At 48.2% G+C, this 25,738-nt stretch overlaps 1 protein-coding gene across 1 annotated transcript in view; it reads right to left on the reverse strand.

Annotated features, from left to right (window-relative positions):
• LOC130108340 (plexin-A2-like) overlaps positions 1 to 25,738 on the reverse strand; it is a 179,689-nt gene that overhangs the window by 14,841 nt on the left and 139,110 nt on the right. Inside the window, exons 22-26 of the mRNA XM_056275245.1 lie at positions 17,871 to 17,937; positions 16,143 to 16,289; positions 11,562 to 11,721; positions 9,205 to 9,308; positions 790 to 889 (exon numbers count right to left, since the gene is read on the reverse strand). Of these exons, the coding sequence (XP_056131220.1) occupies positions 790 to 889; positions 9,205 to 9,308; positions 11,562 to 11,721; positions 16,143 to 16,289; positions 17,871 to 17,937 (578 nt within the window). The remainder of the gene's footprint in view (positions 1 to 789; positions 890 to 9,204; positions 9,309 to 11,561; positions 11,722 to 16,142; positions 16,290 to 17,870; positions 17,938 to 25,738) is intronic.

Raw genomic sequence — 25,738 nt, forward strand, 5'->3', positions numbered from 1 at the left:
GGCAGGGTTCACGTTCAATCCCGGGACTAATAATTGTTTGCGCTCACTTTTGTTGTTTTTTTTCCCATTTGTGTGAAGCATCATTCACGGCGAATAATTAGCAATCACAAGTTGCCTGCGCTGCTGCTGCTGCTGCGGTGTCTGTCTGACATAGGACCAGATGGGGAGCCCAGTGGCAAAAAGCAGAAATGCCACCAGCGAGGGAGCTAATGTGTGAGCGTTTGTTTTTGTTGTGTGCTCTTGTTTATCTGTGTGTCCGGGAGAGCACTTTCAACTATCAGCCCGTTGCATCCTGGCTCAAGGCGCACTCTGCCATCTTTATTATAATGGTTTTATGATTTGAAAAACAAACAGGGCCCTCTCCCATTTCCCATCGGCTCAATCCGCTAACTCCACATCCTCCTCCCTGTCCCCGCAACCCTCCTCCCCATTCTGCTACCACCCAGAGCTTTGGGGAGAGAGAGAGACAAACAAAGGCTCTGCAGCAAAAAGCAGAGTGGCTCCAAACAGAGACGGTCATTGCTTTGAGGGGAGGCGATTTCCCATTGTTCACATGTGAAAGAGCGCCGCAGCTGAAAACATTTCATTGCGTTTGTGCAGGAAATAACGTTAAGTCGATCGTTTCGACGACACAGACTCCTGCAGTTACATCCGTCATCCCGATGTGTTGTACTGCAGGAGACGTGGCAGACACAGACAGGACGGTGTCTGGTGTTTGTTTTTTTTCCCCCACACTTATATTTCAATCCCTAAAAAGGAGAAAATAGACGTCCAGTGTTAACAACTCACCGTATCTGCTGATGGAGGTGCGCGATATGCTGGCTGAGGGAGGGATGTTGTACGACGAGGTCTGTTTGGGCACCAGGGCCACCACACAGCGGTCAGACACCTGAGAACGGAGATACACATAACATTAGGACCGTTGCTGGCCGAGCAAGTTTCTCTTTCCCGTGGCGACCTTCGTGTTTTCGAGCGGACTAACTGACGGGGTTGAAAGATTTGGGCTTTTGAAACCACATCTGAACCCACTGCCTGGTTCTAAAGTAAAGTCTCCCAAGACTGTTTGCCGCTGAGCCATCCTCCAGACCTTTCCGTCCTCCGCCTCCCTCTCCACTTCTCCATCATCAACATGCTCTCCACTTGTAAATGTTTATTTATTTATTTGTTTCGCTTGGTAAACAGCTACGTGAATCTGACTTAATGAGAATGCACCAATGTCGACCACAAGAACCGTCAAGGGCAGTCACAATTAAAAGTTTTAACAAGTTGTTAATGAGAGGAAATGGGCACGCAAGTGTAACTTGGTCCTCTGTACATATCCCCTTGACAACGGCATATTCAACATCCCTCCTGCCGCCTCTTTGTGTCACATCCTCGCCACGCTGTTCTCTACCACAGCCCTGTGGGTTCCTCTCAGCAGGGCAGGCTGAGGCTGTGCTTAACACGGCTGTTATTCTTACCCCTGTCCTTTCCAAAACATTACGGTGATAAGGGGGGGGGGGTTGGAGCTCGAAGAAGGTACCCAAAAAGAGTCCGGGGGAGAGAGAGAGAGATGCTGTTTCATTGTCTTCTCACATACTCCCCCCCCCCCCCACCTTTTTTTTTGTGTGTGGATATTTTCCCCCTTTTTCTCCCCTACTGTATTCGGCTAATTACCCCGCTCTTTCCGAACTGTTCTGGTTGCTGCTCCACCCCCTCTGCCCCCTCTGCCGATCCAGGCAGGGCTGCAGACTACCACGTGCCTCCTGCGATACATGTGGAGTCGCCAGCCGCTTCTTTTCACCTGGCAGTCAGGGGTTTCGCCAGGGGGACATACATCCGCGACCCACATCCGGCTTCCCATCCGCAGACACGGCCAATTGTGTCTGTAGGGACGCCTGACCGAGCCGAAAGTAACACGGGAATTCGAACCGGCGACCCCCGTGTTGGTAGGCAACAGACTAGACCTCCACTCCACCCGGACGCCCCCTTCTCACATACTCTTAACACTCCAGGAAAGTAGAGAGTGCAGGTGCATTGGTATAAAAAGAAGAAGACCAGCGTATCACAGATAGACAGAGAAAGACGACGAGAAGAGGCTATTGACGGCATGTTGTTTCAGGAATATGAGGCAGAGACCGAGGCACCTTCTCTTTCAGCTGTGTGAGCTCTTTTAGCCGAGGGCTCTCGGCGTTACGATGCCCCTAGTCACCTACCCAGCGATGCTGAGACAAAATGGCGGCACCTATACTTGACATGAGACTGGCCTCAGAGTAAGTGTCTTCCATATGAGATGCCTCTTTCCAGAAGCTCTGTCTATGGTAGCCATCTTTAGAAACTCACACGCAGCTGTACTGACTTGAAATTCCACCACAACTAACAAAAACTCCGCAAAATATCTCAGCATCTAATTACAAATCGGCGAATGATTATAATGACTAATACATCAAATGTATTTTGAAAGACGTTGATGATGTAGAAAATTACATCTCTGAACTAGCCAAAACATGGCAAACAAACTTTTCTGGCATTGACAGCACACCCTGCAGAGGGCTCTCTGCTTTAGACCCAGTGAATGAGGAGCGGCCAGTGATGTGGAAAAAAAACAACATCCGGCTCAAAAAGAAAAGCCTCCATGGGTTTATGGAAAGGAATAAATTCATCCTTTCTATAGGATATGAGGAATAGGTCCCTTCATCGCAGTTAATACTTAGTCAGAGGAAAGCTGCTGTGGGGGTGGGGGGTTAATGTTTCAGAGGAAAAGTGTGTGTTGTGTGAGTGGAGTGGGGTATCCCTCTTGCTCTCTAGAGCTAATGATGTTGCCCTGTAGCCTCATGATGTTACTGCTGCTCAACCACCCTCACCCTCTACCCCCCACCCCCCTACCTTCTCCAGCTAATATCAGTTGTGCTATTAGGTGGGCTTACTAGCTGGGCCTGGCTGCTGCCCAGCCTCTAATGACCACACTGGAGAGACACTTGAAAGTGGGAGTTGAAGGCTTGAGGAATTCTCTCCCAGATGCAGCTGTGGCGCCAAGGCGTCTTACAGGGAGATGAAAAATGCTCTCTTCCTCTACCTGCCCCCGCTCGCAGACTGCGCAACCAAACTCTTCGTCAACTTAACGTACGTATTTTTCTTTTTTTAATCTTCCCCTTCCCCTCGCCTCACTTCGTCGGCCCCTCCGTCCTAGCCTCTGCTTTCCCTGGCTGTGTGGAACAAACCAGCACAGTCATCTGGGAAGACTCTGTTGCTATTCCTGTGATACATTTCCTCCGGAGAGCATGAAACAGGTTCTCTGCACCTTCTCCCATCCCCCAACTGTCCCCCCACCCCCCAAATCCCCCCTTCCCCTTCCTTTTTCTCTCTCCCTGTCTGTTTTATGCAGCTGACAGAGAGGCTATAGCAGAGATGGGTCCCAGTGATAGAGTAAATGATTGAAGGTGTGCAGATTCATCCTTAAGGGATAATCCAGCACAGGGCTGATAGCGGGGCATGTGTGATAAGGGCTGTGGGCTCAGGCTGTGATAAGACCTTCCATCAGACAGAAGAGTGGACCAGATAGCCAAGCCTGGTCAGCCTCTATTGGAAGCAACATATCCCTCCTCACCCTCAACCCACTTTGCCCCCATAGCCCCTGTGTCCCTCCACCTACCCCTAGTCCTATCCTATCTTCACATGGTGTCCCCCCCCTTACCCTCCTGGACCCATGCCTTCAGATCACAACATGCATCCCACCTGCAGACTTTGGCAACAGACAACCTGCTTTTACATCCAGCTGTGTTCTGTAACACCTGTATCACGTCAGCATGTGGGAATATCGCCAGCACTCTTTCAAACATCGGTAGCCACGGGTTGCGATGTGATTTTTCTTTTTTTTTTTTGTCCTTGCTTCGATTCTCAGGACTTCATGCCGAGATTTACATCTGGTTTCAGCTAATAAAATGTGTCGTTGAGACCCCGGAGCGGGTTTTTACTAAAACTATATGATGCCACTGTGAGGGAACAAAGGAGTAGAGCCCCGCTGGGAGGTTTCTGTTGAAGAGATGACTCAATGGGATGCAATCTTCTGTGTCTTCCATGCATCGATGCCAACTCATGAAAATAATTGTGGGCGCTCATCTAGAAAGACAGAAATGAAAGTGCATGTAGCTTGTGTTTTTCCCCATTTTCTCCACGGACAAAAAGCGTACCCAGTGTGCTAAAAAATAAAATGGGATCTTTTTATGTCTAGTTATTCGGTGCACACAAGCTGGTATTGACACTGGCAGTGTGACCTTTTTTTTTAGGCAAAGCCTGGAGGTGTAAATAGCCTACGGCTTTGGTTAAAGTCCCGCATTTGGTGAAGTCACAAAGTTAAAATCACACTCGATGTGTTTGCTTCACTTTATGTGATGCATTGTAACACAGCCAGTCTCATTCCAGTTCTGAGCAGACATCTGGCTTCTCAACGATGTCTTTTTGTTTCGGCTAAGCATATTTTTTTTCTTTATTCTTTTTTCTCCCCAATTGTGTCCGGCCAATTACGCCACTCTTTCGAGTCGTCTCGGTCGCTGCTCCACCCCCTCTGCCGATCCGGGGAGGGCTGCAGACTACCACATGCCTCCTCCGATACATATGGAGTCGCCAGCCGCTTCTTTTCCCCTGACAGTGAGGAGTTTCGCCAGGCGCCCTGGCTGACCAGAGGAGGCGCTAGTGCAGCGACCAGGACACGTACCCACATCTGGCTTCCCACCCGCAGACACGACCAGTTGTCTGTAGGGACGCCCGACCAAGTCGGAGGTAACGTGGGGATTCGAACTGGTGAGCCTCGTATTGGTAGGCAACGGAATAGACCGCCACGCTACCCGGATGCTCCTTTATTTCTTATTTTATCCAAAAAAATGTTTAATACTTTTTGGCGGCAGTGGTTTTGAGGATGGGGGCAAGAATATTGGGGTTGTTCAATCTCCTCAGCACCCACAGAGCTGGCATCTATGCTTCTAAGTAGAAACAATGACTCTGCGCTTTCTACTGCATGTTGAAAAGGTTTACTCCGATTATATTCCGTCATGCACAAACTTCCATGCCTGTAGGGGATGTTTGTTCAAGTTTACAGTGAGGACCAGCGAGCCAAGACAACCAAGGCATTAGATTAATGAACGGATAGCCATGGACTGGTATCTATTGTGTCTGGGGCTGTTGAAAATAGCCCAAGATGCCCCTGGTGCAGCCTCCTTAGACTGCGAGGTGGGTAATAGGATCTTGCTGGCAGGCTCTCCTGGTGAGGTCATCACTGTCTGGTCTCCCTTTTCCTTCACCGCAGAGAGGAGGACACAAAAAGGGCATTAAGCAGCAGGGGATGGAAGTTTTTAGACTAACTTTATTTCAGTTTGAAGCAGTCTGATGGAGGAGAATTGCATGTCCTCTACTGTCAAATATCCGCTCATTAGGAATAATACTACGTAGGAATAATGCACAACACAGCACACACGGCCAACGTGTCCAAACGTGTGAATGTGACAAACAAATATTAATATGCTGGCAAAGCCACAATCCACCTGTAATAAATCAACGTTTTGTCAAACATCATCAATCTAATTACTTACACTGGGCGAACTGATGAACAGCATATGGACTAGTCGTGATCTGAAACTTCATAAATAACCCGAGCGGTCTGGATATCTCAGTTCATTATGACATATTAAAATTATCAAACAGTATCTCCAATGTCAATTTAGTCTTTGAGATGTCACATTCGTGTGGTTGTAACAGCCCCGGGCCTCACTGTGCCTCGCCGCTTCCCGCTGCGTAGAATCCCCAGAGATCGGCCTGACGCTACAGTGTCAGGGAGATTAACACTTTCAGAGAGACGTGGGAGCGAGGGCGTAGAAGAAGGATGAGTGAGAGGGCAAGGTGAAGAGAGGAGATAGAGGGAAAGGCGGAAAAAGAAAGAGAAAGAGATGATCTGACGCAAAGTTCCCTTTGACAAGGAGGAACACTAATCAACAGAGAGATCCGAATCAGCAATCAGCCAGTACTCTACTGTCTCATGACTCTTATCTCCACTGCGCTGTTTGCCTGCACGGGAGCACATGCAGTGTGTGTAGTGTTTAGATATATTTGTGTGTTAGTCTGCATGAGTCTATGCAAGTGACAGAGAGAGAGGAAGAGAGAGAGAGGGGGAGAGAGAGAGAGGCGCTCAGGAGGTTTAGATGAGGGTAAGGGGAGGAAATTTATTTAATTTACTCCCATGGCTCCAGCCGCCAAGCTGTTGAATAAAGATTCAGCATTCACTTTAAATGTACGCATTTATGCTTTTAATTTGGGTGTAGTAGTAAGGTGAGAAAGTGTGCATTTCCATATCCAGGCTATGTAAACTACTATATCCCGTGTGGTAGAGGAAAATAGCTGAGAGGGATCCTTGGGACCTGCATGGGCACGATGAATCTTAATGCTTTCCTATCTGGTTCCTCTCCCTCTGTTACGTGGGAGAATTAGTAAAGACCCAAGGTAATGTTCAGTCTCGCTTTGCATATTTCACATGCTCTCTCATCTCTTGTCTTTTTCCTCTTTGCATTTCTCTTTCACTCCCGGGCCTAATGAGCCACAATACCTTGTTGCGCCAGACATCCAGATGTGTCGACGCTGCTGCCAACCCATTGGCATGGCATGGCAAGTGTTGCACAAGCGAAGGCGCGCACACACTTAGATGCACAAACATGCTGGGATCCTGGCCAGCTTATCAAATCAGTGATGGGTGGTTCTATTGTTACATTGACCATCCAACCATGCCATGCCCCCTCCTCAGGCATCCCTATGTCAGCTCTCTTGCCCCACGCTCCCTCTCCCCCCCTCTTGCTCGCTTCCTCATGTTGCACCATGGCCGGCCGGCACCTCCTCTGAAGCTAAATCTCGCTGGGCCTCACGTTCAACGCAGAGGCCCTCAGATCTGTGATCAATAGAGCCTTCAGATGTGCAATCGAGCGACTGAGTGAGCCAGGCGGCCGCACGCATGTTGCTGTGTGCCCTGCAGCGTCTCCCTTGGCTAGCAATGGCAAATAGTGTGTGACATAAAATAATAGAAGAACAAGAGAGAAGCCCACTATGGCATGGAAGCAAACATATTGCACTGTTTGATCGAGGATTAAGTCACAACAGAGACCAGAGGACACGAGGTGGTTTGAGTGAAGAGGAGGTAGTATGTATGTGTGTGCATGGGTGGTAGTGGGAGGGGGCTGGAAGAGAATGGGAATTCTCATTTTATGCCAGTAGCGGGGAGCAAAGAAGACAGCGAATAAGTAAAGGATAAGTGACAAAGAAAGAAAGAAAAAAATGAAAGAATTAGAATATTGAGAAAGAGAGAAAAAAGCAAAATGAGGCAGAAAAATTAGGAAATTGAGAGGGGATGGGGAGGGAGAGAGATAAGGAGTAATGAAGGTGGCGACACGGGGAAGGAAGATGAAGTGGGAAGAAACAGCAGGGTGCTGAGTCCTCAGTGAAGGACACTGTGATGTGTCCCTTCTCCCAGCAAGATTCACATCCGGTAAATTATTCTGCTTGTTCCGTTGGGGCAGGAGGTCTGATTGACCCCCTGGAGTTTGTGCTTCAGCCTCGCTAGAATCTGTCCCCGTTTTCTGCTTCCACTTGCATCTGCGACCAGCTGCACTGCCCCCCCTCCTGGCCTCAGCTCATGAACCCCAGCCCAAAGCATCCAATCCCAGTTGCAGCTGTGTCTTCGCTCCAACCACAGACCCAGTTTCATGTCAGCACTTGCCCCTGTTTCTTGACCAGGTAGCCCGGGCTGCCTCTTACTGCAGTGATTTGGACAGATGGTCCCCTTGGCTGACTGATGAGAGCCAGGTGACCCATGCACTTCACAGGCGCTGGAGATGGTTGACTCTTGTCTGTCCTGGTTGTTCTTTCTTTATTCAACATGCTCCTTGTGTTTCTTACTTGCAAGCAATGAATTCACATGGCTCTGCCATCCCCCTCTCCATCTGGCCACTTGTGGGGGTTTCCATGTTTTTACTGACCAGTGACTGCATGTTATGGTGTGTTTTGTCCAACTCATCAAGTTTGTTCACACAGCACCAGAAACACCTGCGCCACTCTTCCAAATGCAGTATGGCTTCTCTGGGTGTCTCTTTACTGAGGAAGGGATGAATCGTACAGTTTGGAGCTTCCCAAAACGACAGTTCTCCCCTCCACCATCCCAGTTGTAGCTTTCAGACAGGCTGTGCTACAGCCTCGTGTTTGGACAAATGTGATTGGCTCTTGCAACATGAACACTGAATACATGCATAAAAGTATAAAATTCCAAGTTTTAACCCTCCCCTTTTCATGCATCGCAGACCAGCTTTGCACTGCCTGCTATCCCACAATGCATTTGAGCATGATTATTCATGTTCCATAAGAAATGAAAGGAGGCAAATTATGTGCTTGGTGAATCCACATGCATATGTGGCTTTACCGGCACTCTCCTCTCCTAACTCATTCCCTCTAGCCTCTACTTTGCATTCCCTCTGCACTCCACACTTGCCCCAACCAGCCTCAGCCCAAGAAAAATGGCTTGTAGTCCCAGGTTACATTTGTTCCATTTTCACTCCACTCTTTTTGTCCCCTGTGGGAGGTGGGGGAGTTGGACAGGTAACAGGTGAACTCCTGTGCCCTTGAATGGTGGAGTTTGAACGCAAGTTCTGAGAGGCAGTAGAACTAATTGTTGTCAGTGAAGAGGTCAAGAGTCACCGAGCCAGAGAGAGGGGGAGACACAAAGATGGGATGGATTTAGCGTGATGGAGAGAGAGAGAGCATGAGAGAGCGAGAGGGAGAGCCATGCAGACAACAGCTCTTTGCTGTCCCCAGCCTCCTAAGTAGAGCGACCCCATCTCTCAAGGGAGGAGGAGGAAGAAGTGCCAGCTGAGAGGCTGAGAGGTGAACTCTCATGCCACCTGTGCAGTAATTGCCCTCTATTCTGTATGAGTCACTCGGGTTGCACCAAGCTTGAGCATACAAATGAGGAACTAAGAACTGTCTGTCTAAAAGTCAAGAGCAAGAAATATTAATGTTGGGTAAGATATGCAGTGAATATCAGTACTGAGGCGACAGTAAAATCAAAATGAAAAGGGCTATATGCCTGGTGTCAAAGAATAAGATTTAGGGATACTGAAGGTAAGATTTTTATGGTAAAAAAAAAAACAACCCTGAAAGCACTAGGGTTAGAGTTAGTGTGTAGTTGAACATGTTTACCTGGTAGTGCATGAGTGTGTTGAGTCTTTTCCAGTCGTTCTCTATCTTGGTGGTGATGTCTTCATCCTGCAGCACTACACGGGCCATGCGCCCCTGACGCCACTCTAAGTACACAAACACACACATTACATTATAAAAAAAACACCTCAATAAACCATGCACAACTGTTTCTATTTTCAGTTTACACTATCCATCCCATTTCATCCATTACCCAAACCGCTTATCCTGCCCTCAGGGTCGCGGGGATGCTGGAGCCTATCCCAGCAGTCATTGGGCGGCAGGCGGGGAGACACCCTGGACAGGCTGCCAGGCCATCACAGGGCCGACACACATTCACACCTTGGGACAATTTAGTATGGCTGATTCACCCGACCTACATGTCTTTGGACTGTGGGAGGAAACCGGAGAACACCCACACAGACACAGGGAGAACATGCAAACTCCACACAGAGGATGACCCGGGACAACCCCCAAGGTTGGACTACCCTGGGGCTCGAACCCAGGACCTTCTTGCTGTGAGGCGACTGCGCTAACCACTGCGCCACCGTGCCGCCTTTACACTTGCAGTAAATTAACCAAGTCAGCCATCTAGCCTGAAAGATTTCACTCCCATTGGTTTTATTGCAAATTAGTTTCTCATGGTCTAAATACAGTTTCACTGGACATTACATCTGGCGAGGACAAAAAACATTTAGATATGAGCTCACAAAAATGAAGATAGCTTTTTGCTATGTGAGTAATTCTTTTGCATTGTCAGTCAGTATTCCTTGGTCATCTTGTAATCTGACCTGCTTTGTGTGGTAGCACGCTGCTATCCAATTATTTACACATATAGACGGGGCAGATCTGAAGTATGCTATGATAACCACGACTTTGCTATGACAGATTACAAAGCACAAACTAAATTGTCTTTCAAACTTCATTTGTCTGCATGTCAACGGCAGTGACGTGACTCGCCCCACGCAACTCCTAGAGAGAGGTCTTTAGAGACACATTACCCAAAGGAGGGGATATCAACAGTCCCAGGTTTTTGTGTTTTTTTTCTTGGCACGCAGCACTCCGCATGTGTACTCTCATAGACACGGATTGACAAGCATCCTAATTAAGCATTACACAGGAACAATTTCAAGATGTATATGCGGGCATGCTGCACAGTTTAATTGGTACTTGTGCCGTTGATATGGCGTTCCATTAGCATACGCTACAGCTGACAAGTCAGGGCCAGAGAGGAGAGGAACAGAGAGCGGGCAAGAAGACAGGAGGAAAGGAAGACTAAGAGAAAATCACACCCTTTCCAATGTGGGGAGAATGGGGGAAACATTAGCGGAGTGTGTAGGGCGGCGGGTGGAGGGTAGTGGCTGACGGCTTGTCGTGCCATAATGAAATGATAATAAGGGTGTTGATGGGTAAATGGACAGGCACTGAGGCTCTCTCGTGCTGGTGGTGATCATTGATTTTCTACTCTGTTGACTGGGCTTTATTACTTTGTGCCTCTGCCAGGCAGTGGCATGATGCCCCTCCCGCCCCTTTAAAAAAAATTAATACACACAAACATGCACACAAGCATGCATACATACGGTATGCACACACTTAGACTCAGATAGAGAGAGGCAAATACAGATACACAGACTCGCTGTTTCCAAGGCAGTGTAGAGAGGATGAGAAATGGAAGAGGTGGAGAAAGCGAGAGGGATACAGACAGAGGATGGAGGACAGAGATGTAAAGAGAGAAATACAAATACAGGAGGGAAGACAAATGGATAGAGAGTCAATCACGCTTGTGTGGCTAGAGTGACATATAGAGGGGCTGATTCACAGCGCACCAGAGGGGGCTTTTGTTTGTCTCCACCCATGTGAAGTGAGGGAGAATGAGCGGGACGTGGCAAAGGGAGGGAGATGTGGATAGGCAGGGATGGAAGTGGCAGACTGTGTGGGAGTAGGCCTGGCGCAAGCCTGCCGAGCTCGTCTGTCATCTCCTACCTAGGTCAGCCAGGCCACAGCCGCAGACACGTACACACACACGCACTTCTCTGTCTCCAGCCACTGCGTCTTACCGCCAGTGCCAGCCCACAATAACAGCAGCGGGATGCAGCACACACTATCAGTCAATTTGATAGAAGGCCTGGCAGCAACACACCAAGACTGTCTGGCTGGGTTGCTGGAACACAGCTTTTATCACTAATGCACTGATAATCTGTACACATGGCTAGCTTTTCCCCCACTGATACATTAATCTGTGGGTGTGATGGACCACACACCTGCTAATTGCATCAGTGAGTGTCTGGATTGCTAATGTGTGTGTGAATGAGCGTGTGAGTGTCTGTTCTGTGTGTGTTGTATACGACGGCGTGTCTTACCCAGGTCCATGTCAACAGCGCGGGGCCGCTGGGAGTAGGGCATGTTCTTGTACACAGCATCCAATATCTTCTCCTTTACCTGTGTAATAGTGTCACAGTTCAACACCTTAACAGGGATCTCTGGACTATTCTCATTGTCCGGGTTCACGCAGTTCAGGATCTGTGTAGAAAAGGTAGAGCACAGTAGAGAGGACAGGAAAAGGAAAGGAGAAAAAAGACAGTGTCACAGATGCAAAGCACTGCTATTATTGAATCCATCGAGTAAGGCCTTGTTTAATTTGTGTTCAGTAGACTTAAACTGCGGCGCCCTTGCTTTATTTTCTATGAAAAGGTGGCACTTTGCAGAGACCTGAACTCTTTCTAAAGTCAAGTACCGGGAGGACCTCAACGTCTGCTGAGGTGCACAGCTCATTAATATCACTTATAGTTTTAACAGCCAAAAAGAATGAAGGATGGGTGGCACCAGAGAGGAAATGAAAGCTAGATCTGCTTTGTCAAAGCAGATAGGAGAAAAGAAAACAAATGGAAATAAATCAATAAATACCGCTGATAACAAATAACCCTGTTCACTTGACATTTTATATGGGTATCATTACATCATGAATAAAGATAGGAGCGGCACGGTGGCGCAGTGGTTAGCACGGTCGCCTCACAGCAAGAAGGTCCTGGGTTCGAACCCCGGGGTTGTGCAACCTTGGGGGTCATCCCAGGTCATCCTCAGTGTGGCATTTGCATGTTCTCCCCGTGTCTGCGTGGGTTTCCTCCGGGTGCTCCGGTTTCCTCTTGCAGTCCAAAGACATGTAGGTCAGGTGAATCGGCCGTACTAAATTGTCCCTAGGTGTGAATGTGTGGGCCCTGTGATGGTCTGGTGACCTGTCCAGGGTGTCTCCCCGCCTGCCGCCCAATGACTGCTGTGATAGGCTCCAGCATCCCGCGACCCGAATTCAGATAAGCGGCTTGGATAATAGATGGATGGATAAAGACAGGGTTTGACATATACCTCTCCTGTTGTGAAAACTTATCTCATTGCTTAGTAACACCTAGTGAGCATCCTCCCATCCTCCCATCATTCAGCATTTGTTTTTTTACTCTACCTACCCAAGAGCTCACCTCCAGTGGACTCAAGAGGATAAACGACCTCATTTTGTGTGTTCAGTAGGCATGAAGCTTTTAAGAGATGCGAGTAGCATTGACAACTTATCTGTAAGAGTTGCCCCAAAGTAGCTATTGGTTGTCCCGAAAGTCGCTAGAACAGACCAGATCAGGCCGTCAACTAATCTGCATATGATGTTACATGGGAGGGAAGGGACTACAGTTGCAGAGAGAGAAAAAAGAATGACTGACAATGACCTATATGTTTACAAAAATTAGACAACACAATGGTAAACTAAATATCCATGCATTTGCAAAAGCTACACTCAGGCAATGTGCTTGTCCACTCCCGCCCGCTCCCGCAAACATGCTGTCCATTAAGGCCCACACAGTAGAATTCCATTGATTTTGTGGTTGGGTGAGGCAAAACATCTTTACATCAAATTTGCCATGTTTAGCAGCTACATTAACAACATCTCGAACTATGTCAACAAAGCCTTTCCCGGCGACGAAGTCACATGGCCGAATGTCTCTGCAGCAAAGTGCGACACATTTTTCGATCATTTTAATCAGACGTGGAAAACTCCACTTCAGAAAGTAGAAGTACTAACCATGTATTTGCTCCACCCATGCACTAAACCAGCTGATTCTAATTAGCACAACGCTTTAGCCGGTAGGAGAACAAATTAGTGAAATCAGCTGGTTTGGTCCATGTGTGGAGCAAATACATGGTTAGTACTTCTACTTTCTTAAGCCGGGTTTTCCACATCTGGTTTTAATGTGCAGGGAGAAGTGCTTTATCTCTGAAAGACAGTTTACTCTGACCAGGAAGAACGGAGCAGGTATGTCGCCTCAACCTAGAGGTGCCAGACTTGTGCCCGTTGCACATCAACACTTTTGCACATTTGTCGCAGCTAACAAAGTCCAGTTCTTTTCCACCTTTGTCACAACTGAGAATTTTTTTTCCAAATATCAGACTTCCCTTGCTTTGTTTTTGTATTGTAATGGCCGACTTTGAGTTTCTTTTCCATTTCATTTTTTGACTCTAACTTTCTTGCTAGCGCTAGCTAAATCGCGGGACCCATAGTTCCACTCCCTCCCGCAGCAGAGTCAAAACTGCCCGCTCCCGCGAGATTTGCGTTGGGTTCCGTGGGACCCCACTCGCAATGCAGTCCTCTACTGCAGGTATCCCCACCCTTACAAACAATACTGTAGCAAATTCGGGGGGCAGCCGGGACGTGAACTCGTGTCTTCTGCACCACGGACGACTACGTTAACCAGTCGACTAAAGGGTCCGACCCGTTAGCCAAGGGCTAACATGTCTACTTACTCATGTACGTTACAATACAGTGGCATAAAGACCGAAACCAGCGATCAGTTTCATATGCAAATTGCTGTGACCATTAACTAGAGTTACAATGGCCATGTGTACTATTCACAGAGGACTGGGGAATAGTTGCAATCACAGCATTGCAAGATGGCTACAGATGTACTTTTAGCGCCCCCCCCCCCCTTTCAGGGATGGTCGTTATCGCTTTCCTCTAAGAGATTACTTAGATGAGTGATGAAACGTTTCTCCCACTAAACGATGCATTCAGATGAACTGATTCAACTTGGATTATTACCTGGATTATTGATCATGCATAAAATAAAGACATAACTACTAACACATTAACATTACAAACACTGAATTCACCCTATCACCGCATTGCACCTTTTTTTTAACCAACACTCGGCAGTGTGGCTCAGTTGCCCTGCTCACAGTCCTCTTGAGTGAGATTGAGTGAATGAGCTCTGTGGAAACTCAGCCCTCATTAACACGGCTGGAAAGGTCAAGTCAGAGCGGGATAGGTTCCACATCACTTTATCACTGACTATATTGGTTTCTAAACAAATATTCTCTGAAACATCAGAAAATGTTGCTAGTTTTATTACTCGGTTTTTTTTTTGCCCTCTTTTTTCGCCAATTGTATCCAGCCAATTACCCCACTCTTTCGAGCCGTCTCGGTCACCGCTCCACCCCCTCTACCGATCCGGGGAGGGCTGCAGACTACCACATGCCTCCTCCGATACATATTTCACCAGGGGGATGTAGCGCGCGGGAGTATCACGCTATTCCCCCCAGTTCCCCCTCCCCCCAAACAGGTGCCCTGACTGACCAGAGGAGGCGCTAGTGCAGTGACTAGGACACATACCCATGTCCAGCTTCCCACCCGCAGGGGACGCCCGACCAAGCCGGAGGTAACACGAGGATTCGAACCGTTGATCCCCGTGTTGGTAGGCAACAGGATAGACGGCTACACTACCCAGATGCCCCCCATTGCGCATTTCTTTTAAGTTAAATCAGTTGCCAAGGGGGTCTGATCCGTCACTAAATCTAGAGACAAAGTCGCCATGTTTGCTGGCAATAGTGGTTGCAAGTAACTCAGGGCTGCAGGAAAAATGGTGTGATCCATCTGATGGTTCTTGCAGGGGACTGATAACTGAGTTGTGCATTTATACATTGTACTGAAAATTGTTTTTGTTGAATTTATTTGTTTTCATTTTCAAGCCTACTGAACACATTTTAGCTTTAGAGCCCCATCAGTTTTTTTTCTTCTTTTTTTTTTTTGCCCCTCCCTCCCTCGTTCCCCACAGAGATGAACCAGTGAACTGGAAGAAGCATGTGAATGAGTGAGTGAGGTCCTCTGCAGGTCTGTGAATTGCTTCACTTTAAAAAAAAAAGACAGGCAGAGGAGAAGCTTAGAGGTGTTCTGTCATGGTCGGTTCTCGGGTCCGGCTTGAGGCTTCTCCCTCATTAGAGTCTGCTCGGAGCATGGCAGGAGCTCTAAGAAACCATTTCCGCTCTTGCTGGCATCCTGAAATCTAATTTCACACCTTCGGCGGGACACCAATTTCCAGCTCTGCCGGGGTATTAGCACGTAATGAGCCAAATTCCCAGTCAGAGCAATCAGAGGATTGTCATGTTACTCAGTGGCTTTTTGAGTGCTACTGCCTCAGTGTGTGTGTGTGTGTGCCTGTGAGTTGGCATGGGAGGGAGGTCCATCTCTACAGCCACCTGCCACAATGTTGGATCAACACTGCAGCCTGTGGGATCATTATTAAATTTCCTTTCTATGGAGGAAGAAACCCAACAAGACACACAAAGCGATGGCATCTCACCTTTAAAACAAAATATAGTCAGTGCAGATGAGATGGTATATACCTGAATATGCATTTTGTTGTCTCTGTGCTAGCTAAATGTCAAAAGAGAGTCAGTTGTGAGACTGCAAACTTACAGTATGTCTGTCTATGTGTGTTTGCCAGACTTACAAGGATGTGTGTTACAGTTTCAAAGTCCATTCACAGCATCTCAATAAAAGCTAAAAAGTTAAGCTGTGAGATATCCAAGTCATTTTTGTGTGTGTGTGTGTGTGTAATGTGTGTCATTTTGCCTCTGTGTGTTTGTGCATGGCTGTTTCTTTCTATGCCTTGTGGACTGTGACCTACCAGGGTTTTGTACTCTATCTGCTGGCGGATCAGCTTGTCCTCACTCAAGGAGTAGCGGGCTTCACCGGTGATGGCGTCAATGGGCCCCTTCTCCATCTGCTGCTTGATGGCACAGTACAGCATGAACAGAGGCTCCCCAGCACACTCCTGAGAGAACACACACACACACACAGGAATTATGTTTCATAACAACAAACACAAAAAGTCAGTATATGTATATGTAGCACTCACACTGCCAAGAAATGGTAAAAACACACTTATTTCAGATGGCTGAGAAGGAAACTGCTCACACCTTTTTGAACAAACATGCATTATTAAAAATGGGTTTTTTTTCACCCCCCTTTTTCTCCCCAATTGTACCCGGGCAATCACCCCGCTCTCCGAGCTGCAGCCCTCCCCCTCTGCCAATCCGGGGAGGGCTGCAGACTACCACATGCCTCCTCCGAGGCATGAGGAGTCGCCAGCCGCTTCTTTTCACCTGACAGTGAGGAGTTTCACCAGGGGGACGTAGCGCGTGGGAGGATCACGCTATTCCCCCCAGTTCCCCCTCCCCCCCGAACAGGCGCCCCGACCGACCAGAGGAGGCGCTAGTGCAGCGACCAGGACACACACCCACATCCGGCCAATTGCGCCTGCAGGGGCGCCCGACCAAGCCGGAGGTAACACGGGGATTCGAACAGGCGATCTCTGTGTTGGTAGACAACAGAATAGACCACCACGCCATCCAGACACCCCAAACTGTGGTGTATTTCAACTGTTAGGAACTCCAACAAGCTGGGATGTGGAAACCCACAAGTTAGTTTAATTCGTTGCACTACCCCAGTAGTGTCTGGCTGAGGGTTGTTTCAGACGCCTCAAACCGATCCCGGTCCTTAACCCCAGCGCCGACTGAAGCCGTTTAACTTTCCAAGGCTGTTAACTCAAGCCAAATGGATTCATCTAACTGCATTATGGGTTTGTGTGATGCTGGAGGCCCTCTAGTCTGGTTCCAGCCATGTCATTTGTTTGGCAGGGCCTTCGCCCATTCGGTGTGTGTGTGACTGCCAGGATCTAGACGTCAGGGGGGCTGCAAGCAAGGGCATATGAGCTAGCCACATGCCACAGCCACAAGCCCCTGATACCATGACTGACATGTAAATACATGGATACACACGTTAAGGGACACGTGGACTTGAACTTAAGAACGAATAAACAAATAACCAGACACAAAACCACAGTAAGAAAAAAAAAGGAGGGCGTCCAGGTGGTGTAGCGGTCTATTCCATTGCCAACCAACACGGGGATCGCCAGTTCGAATCCCCATGTTACTTCCGGCTTGGTTGGGCATCTCCACAAACACAATTGGCCGTGTCTGCGGGTGGGAAGCCGGATGTGGGTATGTGTCCTGGTCGCTGCACTAGCGCCTCCTCTGGTCGGTCGGGCGCCTGTTCGGGGGACTGGGGGGGAATAGCGCGATCCTCCCATGCACTACGTCCCCCCCGGTGAAACTCCTCACTGTCAGGTGAAAAGAAGCGGCTGGTGACTCCATGTGTATCGGAGGAGGCACGTGGTATAGTCTGCAGCCCTCCCCGGGTCAGCAGAGGGGGTGAAGCAGCGACCAGGACGGCTCGGAAGAGTGGGGTAATTGGCAGGATACAATTGGAGAGAGAAAAAAAAAAGAAAGGGGGGGGGGGGGGTCCAAAAAAAAACAAAAAACAGAAACGAAAACAAGTTGTGTGATGCACTAACCTTTAAGAATTTGTGAAGAAGGAAGGCAAACCAGTTAGTCAGCATCTTCTCTGCAACCGACTCCGTCCTAAAGTCACATGGAAGAACAGGGGAAATAAACCGAGTGAGCTTAGATATTTACACTCCTTTGATATCTCGGAACTTTTAGGTTACAATAGTGTTGCATAATTCATGAGGGTGCAGTGAATATTTGAGACTTAGTGTTGTGGGAGCCTTCTGTTTGTGTGTCTGCATATGGACAAATACAGGGGCACTCCAGCAGCTGTGACGAGCCTCAGCCGCTGGGAGAGAAGAGGGCCGTCGCGGCCAGGTAATGCGTGATCACAGCCGCAGCAGACACCCCCCCCCCTCCCCCTCTTCTCCCCTCCCTCCGTCTCCGCTTCCTCTCTCTTCCCCCCAGTCGTCCACTCACCGTGACGCGGACGCGCTTGCTGGGCTTGATTAGGCGTAAAAATACACAAGTGTGCGGTGACCTCTAGACTATGTCGACTGTAGAGTGCTGGGAGAGGAAGGGTAAGAGAGACCGGGTATCGCTCGCTCTCCTTTATTTTCTGCGTTTATCCTTCTCGTAACATTCAAACCCCCACACACACACACACAAACACACACACCAGCAGCCCCGTCATGAAGTTTAAACAATGGAATGCTGGACGTTCGATGCAATACAGAAAATAAAGAAGGGGAGGAAACTGATTCGGATGTTAGACAGAGAGGAGTGAATATTCAGGGGTGAACGGTTAACAAGCATCAACGACAGATTAAAAGGTTACCACAACATGTGTGGACCAGCAGCCAAGATGAATACCAACAACATCCCTTCGCCTCGTTCTCTAAAAAAACGATGCGGCATTCCTCCGTTCTGTCTGTTTTGCACTCAAACTAGCTTGCAAATTACATTCCTTCCTTTGTAAAATAAATAAGTAAATAAACTGGCTTCAAACCGCTTGGGCTTATAAATTGACCCACAAAATACTTAGTGTTCACGATGCAATGATGTGACTTATGTTTTACCAGCCAGCTCTACAACATAATCTCTGCCGTTACCCCCCCCCCCCCCCAATTTCCTACCTGGGGTACACAAACTAACAGCAAGTTCAGGAATCAGGAACACTGTCATTTCACTTCATGCACTTCGTACATGAAATGAAACAAAATGCCGTTTCCCCCAGCCCACAGCAGCACGACACAAAGACAAAAACACATTCAGACCTACAAGAACACACATACCCAAACTAACACATATATCCAAACTAACACACATACCCAAACTAACACATATATTCACAATAAACAAAAAAATCACTGGCAAGGGAACGAACGGCAGCTAGGATCACTGTCGGACCTGCTGGTCTGCATGGGCTAGCAGTTACCTTAGCCCGCCCCGCTTCCGCGTCCTGTCAGACCTCCCAGCCGATCCAGCGCCAGCTCTCCCAGCCAGACACCCTCGACACACCTCCCCGCACTCCTCACGACGACATCAAAAACACCAAAGTCAACGCCGGGCGAGGCCACTGCCAGACTGCCCTCGGTGTTATCGGAAGTGCCGGTCTGCATGGGCTAGCAGTTAGCTTAGCCTGCCCCGCTCTCCCAGCCAAGCCAGCGCCAGCTCTCCCAGCCATCAAACGAAGAAAACAAAACGTAGATGCAGACGTGGACAAAGACACCGCATGGACAGTACTGGCTGAGGCCGCCGCAAATGTGAATTCGCGCAGCCATCTTCCCACACCGGAAGTTGACCTGCTAGGGTAAGCAATGTATGCAAAGGACTGCTCTTAACCATGGGGTGACAGGGCAGGTGTGATCGTCACCGGGTCCACAAACCCTCTCGATCTTCTGGCCTCTACATGAGGCTGGGAATGTGCTGGAAAAAAATTATATTCTTAATGTAGCAGGAAATGACTGTGATTGCTATGGCGGATATGATAGAGGCCTTTCAGTGCACTGTGCTGAGCAGGGGGATAAAAGGGGAAGGAACATCCAGGTACTAAAGGCTAGCTAAAGGCTTCAGTGTCCTCACAGCCAAACAGCACCGGGGCTGATTATGCCTATTCATGCTCTGAATGGACCTAAAGGGAGATTATCACTATTATGGAGATAATTGCGTTACTTGTGTTCGGGGGCTATGAGCAGGACCCTGGAGAGGAAGCACGTGTCCAAGGCGGATCGTTTGGGCTAGGGGGAGGTTGGAGACGATAACATGTCAGTCATCGAGACGGAAAAACGAACCGTTCTTGTACTTCCTGTCCTGTCGCTGTAGGGTGAGCCAGGTTATGTCTGTGAATTCTTTCTTCTTCTGCTCTCTATATTACTCTCTCTCTCTCTCTTACCCTCCATGTACTCTCTCTTAAACAATCTCCAAAAACATGACGGCTCACACACACACACACACAGTCATGTGTGCAACGCTTGTGTTCAGCGGTGAGAGGGCAGAGGTTTTGTTTTGGCTGATGTGTGGCAGAGCTGTGACGCTGTCTGTCAGTCCTGCGGGCCGTTCCTCTGTGGACGAGACCGCGGGCCAGTCTGTCGGAAGCCGGTTGAGAAAATGAACTGTGTGACAACCTATTTAAAAGTGATGTGCGGGGAGGAAGGCAGGTGAGGATTTGTTTGCCCTGTAGGATGAGAGCACTGACAGTGTGTGTGTGTGTGTGTGTGTGTGTGTGTGTGTGTGTGAGGGTGATAAAGAGTCTACATCTTCTTGAGTGACAGCCATAATCTTTAAACTTCTCAGCACTCTCTTATTTTAACATACAAAAAAAAAAAAATACATGCAGAGATACACACACAGAGTGAAAAAGCAAGCGTGAGTACACTGAAATACCACACTACTACATCCCAAAACATAACGACGAGCCCAAGGCGGCATTTTCAAGTTGAATAAACCTGGAAAAACATTGCGGATGCTTTCTTCTTTTTTTTTTTTTTTTTGCTTTTTCATTTTCAGACAATACCCCAAATCCCACTGTAATTGCCCTCTTTCCTCTACAAGCAAGTACCCCTCTTACCCCCGCTCCCACCTTGTGCGAGACTCGAGTGTGTTAGAAGTTAATGGAAGCTATTAAGCATTTTAATAAGCTCAGCAAGTCCCGGAGAAGGAAGTCAAATAAATCCTTTTGTGCAGTTGCTGTGTTGAGTTCCCTTAATATTTCTCGCTCTCAATGTCGGAGGGAGACTCTCACTTTGTTCTCCTCTTCCCCTCTCCTCCCCTTCTGCTCCTCCTCCTCTGCCTTCTGTGGCTCCGCATCCCTCTCTCTATTAATTGAGTTTCATTAATGAACATGAGGATTTCATTATCCCGTGGTGTGTCAAAGGAGGGCCTCGCCCCCTCAAACCCTGCACTCTCCTAATGGTAAATAGGTGGCAGTGGGTGGGTGGATGGGTGGGTGGGGAGGCAGATTAGCAGGCGGTGGAATGTCTTCCTGTGTAACTGTCGCTAAACCCAACATTCTCTCTTAATAACGCCGTGTGCTGTCGCTCTGCATGGGCGGAAATCTCATTACGAAAACACTGAGGAGAGAAAAAAAAAAGCGAGATTGAAAAGTCTCAAGGTGATGGAGGCGATGTTGTGCGATTCCATTAAAGATCATTACGAGGGAAGAGAACGAGAGCGAGGCCGAGGAAATACAAAGATATGAAGGGAGAAGAACACAGGGAACGGGACAGAAAAACGAGCCCCATGCAAAGGAGAGTTACTGTGGGGGCGACCGGGTGGCGTGGTGGTCTATTCCGTTGCCTACCAACATGGAGATCGCTGGTTCGAATCCCCGTGTTATCTCCGGCTTGTTCAGGTGTCCCTACAGACACAATTTGCCATGTCTGCGGGTGGGAAGCCGGATGTGAGTATGTGTCCTGGTCCCTGCACTAGCGCCTCCTCTGGTCGGTCGGGGCGCCTGTTCAGGGGGGAGGGGGAACTGGGGGGAAAGTGTGATCCTCCCACGCACTACGTCCCCCTGGTGAAACGCCTCACTGTCAGGGTGAAAAGAAGCGGCTAGCGACTCCACATGTATGGGAGGAGGTATGTGGTAGTCTGCAGCCCTCCCCGGATCGGCAGTGGGGGTGAAGCAGCGACAAGGATGGCTTGGAAGAGTGGGGTAGTTGGCCGGATTCAATTACGGAGAAAAAGGGAGAAAGAAAAAAAAAGTTACTGTTGTATGTTGGGCGGCACGGTGACGCATTGGTTAGCATGGTCGCCTCACAGCAAGAAGGTCCTGGGTTCGAGCCCCGGGGTAGTCTAGCCTTGGGGGTCATCCCGGGTCGTCCTCTGTGTGGAGTTTGCATGTTCTCCCCGTGTCTGCGTGGGTTCCCTCCGGGGGCTCGTTTCCTCCCATAGTCCAAAGACATGTAGGTCAGGTGAATCGGCCGTACTAAATTGTCCCTAGGTATGAATGTGTGTGTGTGTGTGTGTGTGTGTGTGTGTGTGTGTGTGTGTGTGTGTGTGTGTATGTCGGCCCTGTGTGATGGCCTGGCGGCCTGTCCAGGGTGTCTCCCCACCTGCCGCCCAGTGACTGCTGGAATAGGCTCCAGCATCCCCGCAACCCTGAGAGCAGGATAAGCGGTTCGGATAATGGATGGATGGATGGATGGATGGATGGATGGATGTTGTGTTTTGGAGGGGGGGGGGTCGACATGTCAGAACAGCTTCAGTGCTTAATGGACAGATGTGGGGATGGACAAAGGAAAGGAATGGCGGCTGCTATATGACTGAGGATTACAGGGAGCATGGGCAAGAGGGAAGCGAGTGCATGTGCACATCTCTCTAATGGTGCAAAATATAATCCAAACACAATGAAGGCCAGCATCCGTACGGAGCAGCTTCTGAGGCAGAGCTGCACACTGCAGATGGAGGAAAATCAAATACATTTCCAAAGGCTTAGTTAAAAATTTCTTTCAAAGGCCTTTTAGGGCAGTGTAACTGTCTGCAGGCTAAACTCATTTCCAAAGCAGGCATCCCCATCATTTTACATACCAAACACACCAGAGCTTCTCTGATGCCATACAAATAAAAATCCTAAATGCACCCTTCAATTGTGATTCCTGGAACTTGGCTGTCAGACTATATCATAACATCTCTGTCCCATAAAGAGAAGATAACAGAAGCTAATTTTGTCTGTTTTCACTGTATTGATGGCTGTATCAGGTGTCATGGGGTGTAGAGCTGGGCTGAGCAAAACAAGAAAATGGCTATGTGCAATTGAACGACAACACAAGCTACACTTACTGCCCTCCAGCATCCAAAACATATCGAGCCCATCATTATCCTCACAGCCGACGACAGTCAATATCTGGAGCCGATGCTCTACACTTGGTAGCCACCCTGTTGTATACTATTTCCTCAAATAAATGAGAATGATTTATGCGCATACCCTACTTATGCTGCCCAGAGGCTACACATACTATGTGTTTTCAATCAATAACATTGCATTTTGGGTGATTCAAAAATTCCAAGTATGGAGCCAGCAATTTCAAGGAATAAATGTTGGTTTACAGAAGAATATTTATGAACCAAGCATGTTCCTCTATTTCCTGTCTGTGAGGAAATGGACAGAACCTAAGCTTGCCATCATTATTTTGCAGCATCGGCTGCAAGCCATGCATAGTTTGCACATTCTCCCCGTGTCTGCATGGGTTTCCTCTGGGTGCTCCGGTTTCCTCCCACCGTCCAAACACATGCAGGTCAGGTGAATCGGCCGTACTAAATTGTCCCTAGGTGTGAATGTGTCGGCCCTGTGATGGACTGGCGGTGTGTCCAGGGTGTATCCCCGCCTGCTGCCTGATGACTGCCGCGATAGGCTCCAGCATCCCGCGACCCCAATTGGGATAAGTGGCTTGGACAATGGATGGATGGATGTTCAGTGCTTGAATGTCAATTAAAGTGTCCTTCAACAAACTGACCCATCATGACAACCGTGACACTGTACTACGCATTTGAGTTGAAATGCGGGATAACCAGCATACTGTTAAATGAAACTTGCAAACAGCTATCAGCCACAGCACAGGCAGCATGTACTGTTGACTGAAAAAAAATGCACATCTAATATCTTTTCTAATGAAGTGCATCAACCATTAAACAGAAATACAGAAAAAGACAGGTTTGTCCATCCATCCATCCATTATACAGACCGCTTATCATGCTCTCAGGGTCATGGGGACGCTGGAGCCTATCCCAGCAGTCCCATGGGGAGATTGGCACATATATAGGCACATATAAGGCTAGGCACATATTGGCACATGTAAGTCAAGGCACAGATAGGCACAGATAGGCACATATAGTCAAGGCACATTTGGGCACATGTAAGGCAAGGCACAGATAGGCACATATAGTCAAGGCACAGATAGACACATGTAAGGCAAGGCACATATAGGCACGGCACATATAGTCAAGGCACATACAGACACATGTAAGGCAAGGCACAGATAGGCACATATAGTCAAGGCACAGATAGACACATGTAAGGCAAGGCACATATAGGCACGGCACATATAGTCAAGGCACAGATAGACACATGTAAGGCAAGGCACAGATAGGCACATATAGTCAAGGCACAGATAGACACATGTAAGGCAAGGCACAGATAGGCACATATAGTCAAGGCACAGATAGACACATGTAAGGCAAGGCACATATAGGCACGGCACATATAGTCAAGGCACAGATAGACACATGTAAGGCAAGGCACAGATAGGCACATATAGTCAAGGCACAGATAGACACATGTAAGGCAAGGCACAGATAGGCACATATAGTCAAGGCACAGATAGACACATGTAAGGCAAGGCACAGATAGGCACATATAGTCAAGGCACAGATAGACACATGTAAGGCAAGGCACATATAGGCACGGCACATATAGTCAAGGCACATACAGGCACATGTAAGGCAAGGCACAGATAGGCACATATAGTCAAGGCACATATAGGCACATATAGTCAAGGCACATATAGGGATGATGAGAGAAAGGCAGCTGCACATAGCACAGCCTCGCTATTCATTGGAGAATAAGTCCATGTGTGGCATTATTTATGTGCCCTCCATCATAACCAAGAGCCCTAAGGTACCAGAAATGGATAAATAGAACCGCAGTAACCGATGCCCACTGTAGCAATAGTTAAATAGTCCCGTTTTCCTCCAAACACAAACACGGGGGCACACATACACGCGCACAGATCACAAAGAAAACCCCGAAACTACACTTGCACAATCTTATGCACACCATATACACGTGCAAACAATATGCTTACATATGCACTGTCACACTCGCACTGTCACACATGCTCCAAATATTACACACAGCTTTATCTCGAGAAACGAGAAACATTTGCAACAGGGCCACAGCACGCATTACCTTGCATTAATACTTAAGGAAACAGTTCTGAGGAATAGCACGTTAAGACATGCCGACAGAGGGAACTATTTTTGTACATTCATCTGTAATGCTCATGTGAGAATGGCTTTCTTTCTGGATGTTGAGTGTGGCAGTTTATGGGCATGTTCTCCACCAGAGAATACCGTTTTATGACATTTATGACTGGAGCGAGCAGAGCACCACAACTGTTCATCAAGAGCTAACCAAGTCTTAGGATGCACTCTCAACCTGCTGTAATATGGATGAGAACAGGAAGTGGGTTGAGTGACCCAGAGAGCCCCTTATGTATGTTGGCTCTCCTATGGCCATGTTAACCTGGCCCGGGGATGGGAAGCACACTGACTAATTCATAAAACACAGTTCAGTGAGACGTGGCTAGCCTACTGCTACTGATAGTAGTACACTGGTATCTGATGCAAACAACCATTCATCCACTGGTCGCACTTACTGCGTTAATATTCTGAAGTTGTGATTCAGAAAAAACTGATTTACAGATTTACAATTTGT

This window comes from Lampris incognitus, chromosome 2 (assembly GCF_029633865.1).
Source record: "Lampris incognitus isolate fLamInc1 chromosome 2, fLamInc1.hap2, whole genome shotgun sequence".
Lineage (NCBI taxonomy): Eukaryota > Metazoa > Chordata > Actinopteri > Lampriformes > Lampridae > Lampris > Lampris incognitus.